At 38.2% G+C, this 16,567-nt stretch overlaps 1 protein-coding gene across 1 annotated transcript in view; it reads right to left on the bottom strand.

Moving 5' to 3' along the window:
- The window catches only part of CC1H1orf87 (chromosome C1 C1orf87 homolog), an 80,787-nt gene that overhangs the window by 22,412 nt on the left and 41,808 nt on the right, over positions 1-16,567 (bottom strand). The window contains 1 exon segment of the mRNA XM_047872135.1: positions 11,852-11,949. Within this exon segment, the coding sequence (XP_047728091.1) occupies positions 11,852-11,949 (98 nt within the window).

Genomic DNA, 16,567 nt, shown 5'->3' with positions numbered 1-16,567 from the left:
TTAGTGAAATCCCCAAGCAGAAACTGCATTAAGCAATATACGTGCATGTGACAGAGAGTCATTTAAGGCTGGTAAGTACTTTGGAACACGTTGGTAGTGAAAGTCACGTGTATTTGCTTGCCTAACACCCACCCTCCATTTGTATACAAATATATTCTTCCCTGGGGTGAGGGACTATAATCAATGTCCCATACCCTACCCTAGCCAATGTTGTGACTCACCTTGTCTAATCTCTATTTATCACTTTCTCCATTCATCCCTCCCTACCTTCCTCCCTCTCTCCCATTCTCTGTCCCTGTATCTCTCATTAATTTTTCGTTCTGGGCGCGCCGGGGTGGCTCAGTTGGTTAAGTGTCTGACTCTTGATTTTGGCTTGGGTCATGATCTCATGGTTGTGAGATCGAGCCCCACATCGTGCTTTGTGCTGGGCATGGAGCCTGCTTAAGATTTTCTCTCTTCTTTTCCCTTTGCTCCTGCTCATTATCTCTCTCCTTCCCTCCTCTCTCTCTCAAAAAAAATTGGGATTCTGGTTTTTTTCCAAACTTTTATTTCCCCCCAGATTTTGCATAACACCATATCCTTTCAAAATATTTCTTTTTGCTTATGTTAGCAAAAGGCAGTTTCTGTTGCTAGCAACCAAACTGTACCTGGTAAGAATTTTTATCTCCTCGTCCATCAGAAGTCAAGCAAATATAAAGAGTAAGTTGTGAGATACAGAAGCCCTGGATTTTCTAGAAGTGGTCTAATGTCACGTGACAATAAGATAAAAAATGATTCATTAGACATGCAACTGGTCTGTTTTGCTTATACCTCATAAAACTTTCCCTATACACGACATCGCAGATCAGAAAAGGTCTATGGTTGGTATAGAAAGTAAAGCTTCTAGACCTTCCTGTCACTTTGGGCACAAGAATAGATAAGGCATAGGTATGCAGCACCACAAACCAGATAAGCTGATGACTTTATCAACTGCTGAGGCGCTCTGCAGCTGGAGAAGCAGCACTCTCGAGAAATATCGATAATCATGCAAAGATCTGATGTTAGCACAGATCTGAAGGTGAACTACAATAAAAGAAACTCCTGTCTTCTATGCCTGTTGCAATTCTCTCCTCTTAGGAGAGCCAGGCTTCTGCCTACTGTATCTTCTGACCCTTTGAAAAACAGCCACAACAATACAACAACAGAATCCTAGTTCCGTTGATGTTTCCTCATTGTACATTTCTTCTTCAGAGCTGTTAGAAGCTATCAAATATGAGAAAAGGCATTTGGGTCAAATGGCACCAGAAACTCTCCTGCCCCTTCTTGAATGGTGCTGAGAGGAAGAGGAGGAGACTGTGAGAAAATTTTGTCAGCACTGAAACTGGACACCGCCTGATTTAAGTGGTGTATAGGATTTATGTGACCAATGAAAACCTTAAGTTCCTTCTAATAAAATATTTTCTTTCTTCCATAGTCTTTACATTACCCTGGAACCTTCAAAGAGCCATTGACAATTTGAATGTGAGAATGGGTTCCAGTTACCATTGTAGGTACTATAATTCTGATCACAGAGGCAAGTGCCAAACTCCCAACGCAGAGTCAGAGAGGTCAGGACTAGACAAGGTGTGTGAGCCCATTTCTAGATTCAGGCAGATCTGAGTTCAACTTCTAACTTCCACTGCAGTTACCAAGTGCAAATGGCTTTTAGTAAGCATTCTGAGTACTTTGTGTGCATTTTCACCTTTAATTTAGACAACTGTCCTATGAAACGTGTAAGTGAAATGCCCAAGGACATACTGATCAGTGAGGTAGCTAGAATTTAAACTCAGGCTCTTTGACTCCAAATCCTGCACCCTTAACCATTGTGCTATATGGCCTCACACGTGAATGTAATATAATTTGGTTTCAGTTATGTTTTTTTTTTCTCCTTTGGAATCCCATGAACACGGCTCCAGTGTCTTCTGATATTTATTATTGCAGAAGTTTGAGGTCAGTCTGATTTGGGTTCATTTAAAATTAATTTTTTCCTTTATTTGCTTTGGTTTAGTTTTATTTTGTTTTTGGCCTGCATCCTTAAATAATATTCTTTGTCTCTGGAAACACAAAACTTTTGTCAGGATAGACATGGATACATTTTTTTTCCCCTTAATTTAGCTTAGTCATACTGAATCCTTTCAATCTGTATACAGAGCGTTTTTTTCTTTTTTCCCCATCTCTGTAAAGTTTCTTCAGCTGTGGCTTTTGTTGTTAGTTCTTGTTCAGTTTTTCTAGTTTCTTCTTCCACGATGCCAAGTCCTCTTAGGTTCAATTTCTATTCTTATTCGTCTATGTCTGCTCTCCTCCCTCATTTTCTTCTGTTTTTCTTTTCTAGATTTTGTGAAAACCTCTCAAGTTTGACATTATGTATTAGATTTTCTCTGCTGTTAATTTTCCTTTTTATTGATTCTTTTTTTTTTATAAAATAATATTTTATTGGAACACAGCCACAGCCATTTGTCATGTGTTGTTTGTGGCTGCCTTCAGGCTATAGTGACATAGCAGAGTAGCAGAAATAGACTGTAGACCCACAAAGCCTAAATCATTTACTACCTGGCCCTTTATAGAGAAAGTTTGCTGACTTAAAAATATAATACAAATATCCTAATATCATCAAATATCCAGCAATATTCAGGTTTCCTTGATTATCTCCTATTTTTTATTGAGATATAATTGATATGTAACGTTATATTAGTTTCAGGTGTATAACATAATGATTCAATATATGTATATATAGAGAAAGGATCACAATTAATCTAGTTAATGTATATCAACACACCTAGTTACAATCTTGATTACTTATTTTTTTAATGTTTGTTTATTTTTGAGAGGGAGCGAGAGACAGAGTGCAAGCAGGGGAGGGGCAGAGAGAGAGAGGGTAGAAACAGAATCCAAAATAGCTCCAGGCTCTGAGCGGTCACAACAGAACCTGAAATGGGGCTCAAACTCATAGAATGTGAGATCATGACCTGAGCTGAAGTCAGACGCTCAACCTACTGAGCCACCCAGGTGCTCCAATCCTGATTACCTCTTAATACGGCTGTTGAAGCTTCAGTTTCTTTGAAACTATACATATTTTACCAAGTTCTTTCTAATTTCTTCTGTTCACTTTAGGGCTTTTCTAAATTTTGTTTTAATAGCCTTTTAATCTCATTATGCTTATTACTTTCCAATTGGTTTCATTAGAGGACATGGCTCCATACAGCCTACAGAGAACACCAAAGGTTCTCTAAATGTTTTCTGGTTTTTAGAGTAAGTCACTTCCAAAGTTCGCTGCTATTTGGAGCCGACCAGATTGCCATGACCTACCTGTCCATGGTCTGCAGGATTTTTAAAAATTAGGCCTGATAGTGGGCTTTTCTCTTTATTCACTGTCAAGTGAGGAGCTGTTCACATTCTGCGCAACCCAGCAGATGAACTGAATAGTTTTCCCTTGGCCCTATTCACTGCTCATTTAGCCCTGCAGTCAAGGAGTGAGTGACAACCCTCACCGATGCCTGGTAGCCCTCGGTTGGGACCCAGGGCATGTATGTCATAATTGATACACTCAGCATATACAACTACCACGGATCCCTCTCTCTGCTCCAACCCACATGACTTTAATGTCAGCAATGATGCCTCACCAAATGCAGACATCACAGCCATGTTTACCCCTGCCCTCCTTCCTCACCCCAACTTTCTGCTCTGTCATTCCTGGGAGTTGTGCCTTCTGCATAGGTACAGGAAAGCAGTCTGTGAGGAAGTGTGCATGTGTGTATCCTTGGGTGGGGAAAAAAGGGCAGTAGTACTCTAGCAGCTACAGAAAGCAGTGCCTGTGTCATTTTGTAGTTGGTGAAGACTTGGGGCCTCCAAATCAAGGGGAAGTCTGGTGAAGGGACAAGGGATCTCCTGTCTGTTGTACTTCTCACAAGTAGACAAGGCAAAGCATGGGTGCCAACTCGCTGATTTTCCCAGATTCCATTTACTTATAGTAGGTGAGATTACTTCTAGATTTTGACACTAGAGTGCTTATTAGTGTGTGTGTGTGTGTGTGTGTGTGTGTGTGTGTGTGTGTTTGGCTCTTTTTTTTATTCAGTTGGAATTTTAATCATGGATTGTTAAGTGGATGACATTTTATATAATAAGTATTATATATCAAAAAAATGTAAACAAAATCCTAAACACACCAAACATGCAAAATGTGGGCTATTTCGTAGGAATACCCTTGTAATCTTCATGAACTTAACTACAGGTGACATGTTTCTTTGTGAGCTCCATACAGGCTTAAACCAAAAGTGTGCTGGTGCTGACTTCCCAAACCCATTAACTTTCTCCACCTTGTGAAGTGTATGCTCCAGCCAAAAACCGAGTTCTCCAGACTTGCTATGCTTTTGCTTGCTTCGTTGTCTTGGCATGTTCTGCTTTTCCCTCTGAGACACTCCCCTCCTTCTTTTTTCTTGTTAGTTACTACACGTCCCCCACCAGGCTCAGCTGAGATGTAGTATAGAATAGTGCTGAAGGGCCAGCTCTGCTCAGACTGCTAGAATCACAGGTTAAGTCCCATGATCTGAAGCATTTGATCATTACAGCCATACCCTGAGGGATCATGTACTCTTCTCCTCCAGCTGAAAGGGTACAATATATGCTAGAAGGGGGAGGTAGGTAGGCTGTTATAACATAATACTGTAGACTAGGGAAATTAAGCCACAGAAATTTATTTTCTACAGTTTGGGAGGCAAGACGTCCAAGATCAAGGTGTCAGCAGGTTTGACTTCTGCTGAGATTCCTGTCATTAGCTTGGAGGTGGCTGCTTTCTCTGTGTGTCCTCACATGGTCTTATCTCTGTGTTAGCCCATCCTCGGTGTCTCTGTTTCCAAATTTCCTCTTCTTGTAAGGATACCAGTCAGATCGGATTAGGGCCCACCCTAATGGCCTCATTTTATTTAACACAATTGCCTCTTTAAAGGCTTTGTCTCCAAACACAGTCATAGTATAAGGTACTGGAGGTTAGGACTTCAACATATGAATTTGGGGAGATGCAATTCAGCCTATAATAGAAACAAAGATTCAAAGAAGCCCAACTTTTGGGACAATTTACTTAAGGTCTCTGAACCTCAGTTTACTCATCTGTGAAGTGCATATAAAAACATAACTCACGGGGCTTTTGGGAGTATGAAATGAGATAAGCCATGTAAAGCATCTGGCCCAAAGCTTGTGTCACATGAAGTGCCACATGCATCGATCCCTTACACTCTCAAGTCAGGAGGTTATTTTGGTTATGTTATTTAACCCAGTGACTGGGACGCTCATTCTACTCCCACCATCTTCCTTTGTTGTCACCTTCTTGATGATAGAAGCTATGTTGTATTTTTCTTGCCTTCCAGTTAACTGTGAGAAGCACAGCCCTTCTCTGATCTGTAGGCAATAAATTCTTGAATCCATACAAAAGGATTCTTTTTACATTTGACAGATGAGGAAATTAAGGTGAAGAGAAATTAGTGATTTGCCCAAGTGCATTTCCGAGCAAGGATTTCTATCTAGGCAGTCCATGTGATTCCAGAGCTCATGCTGCCTTTCCCCAAGGGCAGGGACTGAGAGGTAGAGGAGGTGCCACACACCAGGGAGGAGAGGTTACCTCCAAGCCCTGGGCTCTTTTGGATCATGCCTTCCTCTGGAACTTAAGAGCTTTTGAATCTGTATCTCACACCTCTCCTGGGTCTTAGGAGAGAGGACAGGACGGAGCTCCTCAAATGTCTATGCTCAGCACCAAGCCCAAGGGTGGACCTAGCCATGGAACTCAACCAGTTTTTGTAAATCCCCTGTGGTTTGCCACTATCCTATAAGCTTCTGAGTTTCCTAGACCTGTCATCATAGTGTATTAAGAATGAAGTCTCTGAAGCTAGAGAGCCTGCTTTTGACTCAGCCTCAGTGATGAATGCATTTACCAGTAACCTGTTGGTTTTAGCCTCTCTTTACCTTAGTTTCTTCTTTTGAAAAATAATAGTACCTACCTCATGGAGCATTCACAAGGATGAAAAGAGTTAATATTTGTAAAGCACTTAGAACATTGCCTGGAATATAGTAAGCTGTATATAAATGTTGGCTCTTAATAATAATAATAATAATAATAATAATAGGAAATATATTATTGAAAGTAATAATATAATTATAATTATTAATATAATTAATAATAATAATTATTATTTTCACCCCATATGGATACGGACTTCTGCAAGAGAAGACTGGAATTAATGAACTCTTAAAAGACAGGTCTGGTTTCCAAGACCCAGCCAATGGGCAGACCCATAAAATGTCTCTAATTGCTCACTGTCTACCAATTTTTCGATTCCCATTTACAAGTAATTGCTGAATCAAACACCTCATGTTTGCTTTATCTCCTAAAATCCTCTGGTCATCCCTGGGATTATCAAACCGGTCCTTTTCAACCTAATTGCACTCTTCATAATGGGCCAGATGTGGACGAGAAGTCCTACTCGTGGCTGTGTCAATTGCGGCTTCCAGAGCAGCTACATTATTTATCCCCTCCCCCAAGACAATTTGGCTTGTGTGCCTGTGTTTTAAACTGGGTTTAAAGCATTTAATTTTGCCAATACAATTTTAGGGTATTAGTTTGCCTCCTGTTCTCTCTCTGCCCTCCTTAATTACCATTTATTGCAAAGTCACACAGAAACATTAAATGCTAATTCTGACTTACGAGTTCCTGGCCAAGAACAAGGATAATAATTTCCATCCAACACAACCTGAACTCATTTTATATAAGGGTGATTCAGAGTAGAGATTTGAAATCGTAATCAAGTCTTTCTCAAAATCGCCTTACCCTAGCAGACATTCACTAATGTCTCTGCTAATTGGTAGGCAAATGGCAAAAAACAAAATCTCAGTGTTAAAAAAAAAAAACGCAAAAAACAACAACTTTGTAACATCGTTGGTGAAATTGCTCCTCTCATCAGCTCTTGCAACGTGACAGTTTAAGAAGGGAACACAACTCATTTTATTTGGTTAGATGGGGCTAATCCCACATCACCATAATCCCTCCTGATGTTTTATTGATTCTAAAGGACATTTAATCAGGAAGCAGCTCAGCACTAGAATCCCGCTAATTAGCAAGCAGCCACATTCCAAATGGGTTCCCAATTGAACAGCAGATTAATGGACAATATGTACTAAAATAATGATTCGTGCATTCAGCTCTTAAAATGTGTGTCTAAATTGCATCTTTAATCTCTTAAGGATATAGGTTTGCATACAAAGCCCTTAACGGAATGGATTTAATTCAACAGAAGAAGCTTTAGCCAATGACTGTTTAAGGATGAAACAGGTTTATCACTTATAAATGCAATTCTTCACTGGTTCTCATGGTTTGATGTCCTTGAACATTCAAAGGTCAAAGGTGAATAAAGAAACTGGTGCGCTTCTCTGATATGCATATAAGCGTGGGAAATTGAGAATATTGATATATAGCCTAACCTCATTTGCTTCCCATTCACTCTTACTCTCATATCTCTGTTTCCTGTAATCTTTGTTCTGGACCTCATGTTTTAATCAGGTACACTATGTACCAGGTATAATGTGAGCTCTGATACTTGCATTTTCTCCATTTATACTGATGCCTTTTTAAGACTCCCAATTTTAGCTTATTGGTTTTCTATTCGGCTCTTAGCCCACTTTAATGCTTTTGCTGCTTAACCGCCTCCTCCCCCCCGCCCCCGGCCCCTTACTCAACTACCCCCAAGATTTTACAGAAGGGAAACTCCCATGTTCAAAGATGGTCTAGTGGAAATTCATTGGCTAGGCTCAACCTCCTCCCATCGTTTATTTATCAATTGATGTTCCCATTAACCTTTACACTTCTTTGTTTCTCTGTATTGCTCTTATCATCATGTGATGTATCACACATTCCAGCTTACTTATTGTTTCTCTTCCCCGTTAGAATATAAGCTTCAGGGCACCTGGGTGGCTCAGTCAGTTAAGCATCTGACTCTTGATCTTGGCTCAGGTCATGATCTCATGTTTGTGAGTTTGAGCCCAGTGTGGGGCTCTGTGCTGGCAGGGTGGAGTCTGCTTGGGATTCTCTCTCTCCCTCCCTCTTTCTCTGTCCCTCCCCACTCACATCCTCCCCACCACCCGACTCTCTCTCAATAAAAAAAAAAGAATATAAGCTTCAAGAGTGGGGAGACTGTTTAATTCATGTCTATATTCCCAATGATTAGAGTAGTGCTTGGTAAACAGTAGGAACTCTATAAATGTTTGTTAAATAAATGAATAAATAAAGTAATAAAATATTTACTGCGTGCTTTCCATTTGCCAAGTACTGGCCTAGAAGATGTTGGGAATATAATGTGAGGGAAACAGTCCTGTTTCTTGCCAGCATGGAGATTACGACCTAGACACTGAAGTAACAAATCATATAAATAAATACATAATTATAAATAATGATAAGTTTTAGGAAAAATAATAGCTGAGTGCTAAGAGAAAGTATAGAACAAGGAAACTGGTTTTGATGGGGTGGTTAGGAATGGCCTTCTTCAGTTTGACCATGAGAGGGACTTAGTCACAATTTGTGTATCTGCATGCATTCCTGAGACTATTTTGAGATTCCATCCCTTCCTTAATTCAGTTCAATTTCATAATGCTTCTTGAATTCTAATATATGCCAGGCAGCGCTCTAAACACTTAGCATATATCAATGGGTAAAAACAAAGATTCTGCCTGCCCCCTGGAACTACAGCTTATAGTCTATCAGAGATCAACTGGTAACAACAATAAACATACATCAGCAAATCACCGAATACATTAGAAGTTGATAAGTGTGGAGAAGAAAGCAGAAGAAAAGCAGGAAGAGGAGTGAGAGACCACAACTTTAACGAGGGTGGTTAGTGTAGGCCTCACAGACAAGGTGACATCTGAGCAAAAAAATAAAGGTGAAAGGGTTAGCATGGAGATATCTGAGAAAGAACATTTTAAGTAGAGGATACAGTCAGAGGATAGTTGCTGAGGTGGATGGGTGCATGGTGTGTGTGAGAAAAAGAGCACAGTGTAACTGGAACAGAATGAGCAAAGGAAGTTGTAGATGGAATCAGAGAAGCAATGGGGGAGCAGATCATGTAGAACCCTTTATAAGGACTTTGATGTTTTTTTCTTTTTCTTTCCTCTGAGTGAAATAAGATTCTCTTGCAGTTTCATGAGCAGAGCAATGATATAAATTATGTTAGGTTTTAATAGATCACTGTAGCTGTTGTACTGAGGATAAACTAGGGAGAAGGGAGACGCCTCGTTCAGTTAGGAGGCTATTATAGTAATCCAGGAGAAAGGTAATGGTAACTTGAACGAAGTGTAGTTAAGTAACAATAGAAGTGGTGAGAAGTAACCAGATTCTGGGCATATTCTGAACATAGAGTTGATTTACTAGTTAATTTTTGATGTATTCAACATAAAATGTGAGAAAAAGAGAAACACTTAAAAATTACAGGTATGTCGGCTTCATTTTAATTCAGTTCAAAATATGTTCTAATTTCCCTTTTCCTTCTTACCATAGGTTTTTTAGAGGTGTCTTGTTAGTTTCATAATGTTTGGAGATTTCCAGGATTTTTGTGTGTTTGCTTTTAATTTCCAATTTAATTCTATTATGGTCAGAGAACATATTTTATATGATTTCATCATTTTAAACTTACTGACATTTGTTTTGTGGCTCAGAATATGGTTTGTTTTTTAAATATTTCATGTATGCTTAAAAAGAATCTGTTTTCTTCTGTTGGTGTTATGTAACTGCTACTTATATCATGTTATTTGATAATTTAGTCCAAATTTTTAATATTGTTACTGATTTTCTATCTGCTTGTTCTGTCAATTACTGACAGAGAGGTGTTATATTCTCCAATGGTAGTTGTGAATTTGTTTATTTCTCCTTTAGTTTTATTTTTTTGTTTCATGTAACTTAAAACTATATTATTAAGGACATGAACATTTAGGTTCATTATGTCCTCTTAATGAATTGACTTTTTGGCATCCCTTGCTTTGGAATGCACTTTGTCTTACATTAATATAACTGATCCAGCTTTCATTTCATTAGAGTTAGCATGGTATATCATTTCCATCCTTTTACTTTTGGTATGTCTTATATGTTTATATTTTAAATGGGCTCCTTGTAGACATCATTTAGTTGAGTCTTGCTTTTTTAATGGAGTCTGAAAATCACCTTTTAATTGGTGTGTTTGGATTATTAACACTTAACGTAATTATTAATATGGTTGGGTTTAAATCTAACATCTCAATATTTATTTTCCATTTATATTATTTGTTTCTTGTTTCCCTTTCATCTTTTTTGTCTTTTTTATTATTTAAATGTTCTTATGTTTCATTTTATTTTTTTAATTAGCATTTTAACTCATTACATTCTTCTTTCAAACAAAATTATACTACTTAGTTTGTAGTATAAGAACCTTATCAAGAACATTTTCATTTCCTCCTCCCAGATTTGTATGCTATTGTCAAATGTTGCACTTATATTATGAATCCCATGCTGCAGTGTTCTTATTTTGCTTTAAACAATAAATTATCTTTTAAAGAGTTTTTTAATAAAAAAATGTATTTTTTTCATACACACATTTACTATTTCCAGTGCTTTTAATATTTTTGTGTAGATCCAAAATGATAATTTTCCTTCTGCCTGAGGACTTCTTTTAATATTTGTACTACTGCTCTGATGGTTATGAATCCTGGCATCTCCATCTTATCTTTGTTTTAAAGTCTATTTTGTCTGATGTGATTACAGTGACCCCAGCTTTCTTTGGTTCCCATTTTCATGGAATGTCTTTTCCATCGCTTCACTTTCAGTCTGTATATTGTCTTTATATCTGAATTGAGTCTCTTATAGGCAATATATAGATATGTCTTGTTTCTTTTTTATCTATTCAGTTACTCTGTATCTTTTGATTCAAGAATTTATTCCATTTACATTTAAAGTAATTATGGATAGGTATGTACTTATTGACATTTTGTTCATTGCCTTCTGGTTATTTTGTAGTTCCTCTGTTCCTTTCTTTTTCTCTTGTTCTTTTCATTTGTGGTTTAATGACTTTCTTTAATGATATACTTAGATTCTTTTCTCATTGTCTTTTGTGTATCTACTATAGGTTTTGCTTTGTGGCTACCATGAAGTTTACATATAACAACTTATATTGATAACAGTTTATTTTAAACTGACTGGTGGAAATACGAACTATTCCCTACCTTTGTGCAAGATCTAAAAATTTTTGTGTCTTTCTTTTGCTCCCCCCCCCACCCCCCATCTGGCTTTGGGTAGTTTCCTCAAATGGATATATTAGCCAGTACTCACATGAAGACTCAAGAGCAACTCTTTAGAAAGAGAAATGTTCAGATGTCTCTTCTCCACTACTCTGTACTGTGCTTTCTAACCTTCTTGGCCTTCTTGAACTCCAAACTCCATCTCTTTAACTAAAGAAGAATCTGGGCTCTGGATTTCCTCTTCTTGTTCAGTAAGCGTAGCTTACCTTATTTATTTTCCTTTCTTCAGGAATTGCTGTTCTGTGCTGGCTGGTGTCAAATGTCTGAAAACTATTGTTTCATAGATTCTGTCCTGTTTTGAGTTGTTTAAGGTGGAATGGTAAATCTTTTCTTGATGGTCTATGATGGTTGGAACTTGAAGTTTCCTGCTGTGTCTCTCTATGACCAAGAAGACTCTGTCCTTAATATAAGTAAACATTCCTTAACTATCTATAAATGATGAAATTGATAGCTTCACACAAAAAACTTCTAAAGACAGATTTCAGTATTTAGTATCCTAATAAAGGACTACGTGAATAAAAAGTCAACTTACTTTATTTCACCATGATAACCCAAATTCTGGTGGCTTAGCAATGTTTCCAGAAAACTCAAAGTCAGATATAATCCATGTTTTCCGCATATAGCCCTGACCTGCAGAGTAAGAAAGAATTTGGAGTCTTGTTATAATGAAATTAAGATTTGAATTTCCTTCCTATAATTAGAACCCATATGATTTTGACAAAGAACTAGTACCCAGGAGTGAATTATCTCATCAGGATATCACTCACGACAATAATATCCCACTGAATGAGCACTGGGTGATATTTGGAATTGTTCAATCACTGTATTGTTCACCTGGGACTAATAGAACACTCTATGTTAAATATACTGGACTAAATTTTTAAAAATTAAAATTAAAAAATAGCAAATTTGTATTTGGTTGGTGCCAAGGTATTGCTCATTATTCAGAAGCCATTGGACTTTGAAATGTTGGTCTTAAATTTTTGTCAGCAATGGAATTGGTGGTTAAGGTCTAGAATTTATATACAATTATTATATAGGTAAATTGCAAAAATTTTTTTTTGTGTATCTCCTTTGATTTATAAAACAAGCTTGATGTATTAGCATGGTCAATATTGCTATCTGCATTTAATATATGACAAAACCAAGACTTAGACTAAGTCACTTCCTTGATGTTACACAGTTAATAAATGATGGGACTTAATCTAGAAACCAGATGCCAAATACATTCCTGTTGGATGATTGAATAAGGTGTCAGTGCTGTTTCCCAAGTACTTAATATTTTCTTAATTTAGCTGACAAATCAGTTCAGTTCTCAGGTTGGTGGGTGGATGGCACTGAGATTCAAACATGTCAGACTTTTAGGGGTATGATAACATGTGTTGTGTGTTTATCTTGCTGTTTAAACATGGACTTTGGAATGAAACAGGACTCATTTTGGACACCAACTCTGCTTTCTGTGATCTGTGTGACCTTTCTGTGCCCAATGTTTCATCTACTAAGTAAGAGTAGTATTTTCTACTTCCTAGACTTCTGTGAGGTTTACATGAGAAAATAAGCAATTAGAATAGTGTCTGGCTTCAAGTTAGGCATTTGATTAATATTTGTTTAAATGAAGAGAAGGAGGAAGGGAGGAGAGAGAATGAGAAGGAAGGGAGGGGAGAGAGAGAAAGGAGAGGACAGAGGATAGAGGGATTAGAGGAGAGGAGAGAAGGGAGAGAGAGAACAAGGAGAAAGAGGGGAAGGAGGGAAAGAAGGAAGGGAGGGAGGAAGGAAAGGACAAAGAAAAAGAGATGTCTAATTTAGTGTTTGGATTAAATAGTAGCTACTATTACTACTTTGAGAGGAAGTTCAGTATAGTGACTGTATTAAGCATGATTTTTATCTTGAGTGATTGTGCCCCCCCCCCCCCCCCCCCCCCCAGCTAGCCAATTCCTAGATTTAGTAAAGGACTGGCTTGAAAGTATGCTTTTCTTTCAAATGCAAACCAACCTCTTTCCTGGGGCTCTCACACTCGGGCTGCTATGCCCTTATCATCCCCAGGGCCAAGTACTAGGTGACAGCCCCTGAGTCTCTGAGCTCACTGAAATAAATCCAACTAGCTAATCCTAAACCTGCTTACCCTGCCTTGCCCCTTCCACAATGAGGGCTCTTGACCACATTTTCCCCTTATCCCCTCTGCTTCCTGACCAACCCAGCTGCTTCTGAGGTGGCCTGTGGGAATGCGCCATGCTCCCTCCCCTTGGAAGCTGCGAGTAACAGACTATCTCTTCAGTGGCAGTCATCTCCTGATCTGTTGGTCAGACCATAGCTGAATAATAATAAAACCTAGATTTTAAAATAGTGACAAAAAAACTAATCTTGGTTTGTCTTTATGGAAGGAAATAGCAACAAATCTAAGTTTAAAACTTGTACATGTTACTTACTAGGTATAGAGGAGTAATGTCAGGGATGTTTCAAGGAGGGAAAAAAGATCAATTTGAAACATAGAAACAACTTAGTAAGAGTTTATAAGAAGAATAAGAGGTCAGGAAAAATTCCAGGCAGAAGAAAAATGTGTAATTAATGGATGAGAAAGAGTATGGTGCTTTTTAGAAACGGCATGTATTTTGACATTACTCACCCACTATAGTTTTATACCCTTTTCCAGACTGGGCAGTAATTATTTGTTCACTAGAACTTTATTACAAAACCTTGGCTTACTGAGGGCTGTGGTTGTGTTTCATTCATATTTTGATCACCATTGTCTAGCACCATATTGAAAAATAAAGTATTAATAATTTTGAACAGATGAATACATAGACGAACAAGGAAGCGAATGAATGAGATGAAGACAGAAAAAAGTAGAGTGTGTATGGGCAGAGATTGGCAAAAGTACCTTTAGAGAGGTAGAAATTAGTGACATTATGCCATTTTACTCCATAAATAAGAATGGAATTATCCTCATGATTACAGCATATTGATGTATTTTTAAACATCAGAGGTTATTCTAAAAACAGTTGATTTACTTCTGGCAACATTGAGTTTTGCTCTAGGCTAAAATGAACAGCAGATTAGAAATAGTACATCAGGGTTCCTAGAAGCAGATTGATTGATAGCTGCTAAGAACTGACAGTTATAAAGGAGCAAATAAATAAATAACAACAACAAAAAAACCAACATCTAGCAGAAAATCCTGCCAACCTAGTGTTACTCAGGATTATTACTAAAATTCTTTAAAGCATGAATATATATAATGATGACCCTTATTCAATAAGAAAGGATTTCATTATGTGTAGTTTCTTCTGTTTAGTAAGGAAATGTTTTTTAATCAAATGTAAATAAAATGTCTACATTATTTAGAAAATTCCATGTGAAATAAATATTTATTTCCCCAAAATGCTCCTTGAAAGAGTGGTACACAGATGCTCTCTCAACTTCCTCTCTTCCCACTTAGGGCTCCATTTGCATTTTACCCCATCACTGTACTTAAACTGTATTTGCTAAGTCACTGGTAGTTTCCATAGTTTGAAATTGTGTGAGTACTTTTCAGTCCTAATTATACATGGTATCTTCATAGCATGAAACATGGCTGATCATGCCATTCTTCTATAAATCTCTTTTTTGGTTTTCCTGACCATTCCCATGTCTCGTTTGATTGTTTTTAGTCTCCTTTGCTGGCTTGTCTTCTAACTACTCCTTAACGATGAAAGTCCTCCTCAACCTTCCTTCTCACTTTCTATATGTCCTTGGGTAACGCTAACTATTCCCATGGTTTCAACTCCATATTGAAGACCCTTAAATCATTATTTAATTTCTCACCCCAGATCAATGTGTTTAAAACTGAACTCCCCATCCTGTCCTCCATTCCTCCAAAGCTACCCCTTTTCTGTTTTCTATCACGGTGAAAGGTACCACCACTCACCAAGTTGTGAAAGCCAAAATGTTGGGAGTAATTTTTGATTCTTCCTAATTCAGGGCCCATACCCAGTTAGTCACCAAGACCTACTTTACTACCTCTATCTCTCCTGTTCTGCCTTGGTTTAAAACCTCATAATTTCTTGCTTGAATTGTTGGAACAGCCTTCTAAAGGGCTCTCTTTGCCTTTAATTCTTCATATTCCATTAAGGTGCTTTTGGTCGAATTTCAAATTTGATCGTATCATTCATTCACTGTTTAATATCTTTTCATGATCCTTTTGGGCCTTCAGGATAAGGTTAAGCCTCCCCTTCATAAACTGGCTCCCACTTTCTCTTCTAACATTGCCTTGAGCAGCATCTCCCACCAATCCCAGCCACCGCATACCTGCTGTGTCCTGTCCATTTGAATGACTTACAGTTCCCTGAATTAGCCACGCTGTCTCTCCTTTCAGTTCCATTTCACATTATTCTTTTACATAGAATGCCTTTCCCATCCCTTAGTTTGCTCCTCCTCCCAATTCTTTGTCAAATTCACTTGTCCTCTAAGATTTAGTTTTTGTACCATCTCTTCTGGAGGGTTTTTGAGGCAGGCTAGTTTGGTGTTCCTTCTTTGTGTTTCAAGTTACTGCCATCACTATTTGTCATACAGAGTTGTGACATAGTTAAAATTTCACCTTTCTCCTGGGTTCCTGGAGAACTGAGGAACTGAAATCATAATAGTCTCCTCTCCTTAGTGCCTTCGCATAGTGCTCAGAACCCAGCATGTGGACCTACATTGCTTCAGCAATCCTGCCAGAAGCCATCATTGCATCAAGACGTGCTAGAGGAACAGGATGAGGGAGTCCACAGAATGAGGATGGTAGATGCTTGACATGTTTTTAGACTGTTCTATGAGAAGGGCAAAATTTCATTCGAGTGGCAAGACCCATAGATTATCCTTCAAGAATACATTTATTTGAGAGGCTACAGATGATCTGTGAACCCTCTGAAGTGTTGGCTGTGAGGATGGCAACCCCCACCCCCCTCAACACAGGGACACAGAGTACATTGATTTCATGAGAAATTTGAGGAAGCCTGTGATTCTTTCCCCTACGCTCCAAGGAGATTAAGAATTACTGGTCCAAAAAGAAAAGCCCTTCCAACTCATATCCTTTCCTGGTCTACTCTGAAGTCCTGTGCCTAAAAGCATGAATGTTGGGGCACAGCTGCTGCTGTTTTTTTGTATCCAATGTCCCTTGGGCCTCAATTTGTCTCACGTTCTGGGGAAACAGAATTCTATTTTATATGCCTCCCAGACTGTAATATACTTTGAGTGAGTTCCAGATGTCTTAAGAGATGCCAGATGGCTG

This window comes from Prionailurus viverrinus, chromosome C1 (assembly GCF_022837055.1).
Source record: "Prionailurus viverrinus isolate Anna chromosome C1, UM_Priviv_1.0, whole genome shotgun sequence".
Classification (NCBI taxonomy): Eukaryota; Metazoa; Chordata; class Mammalia; order Carnivora; family Felidae; genus Prionailurus; species Prionailurus viverrinus.
This window is presented reverse-complemented; position numbering and strand designations above follow the sequence as displayed.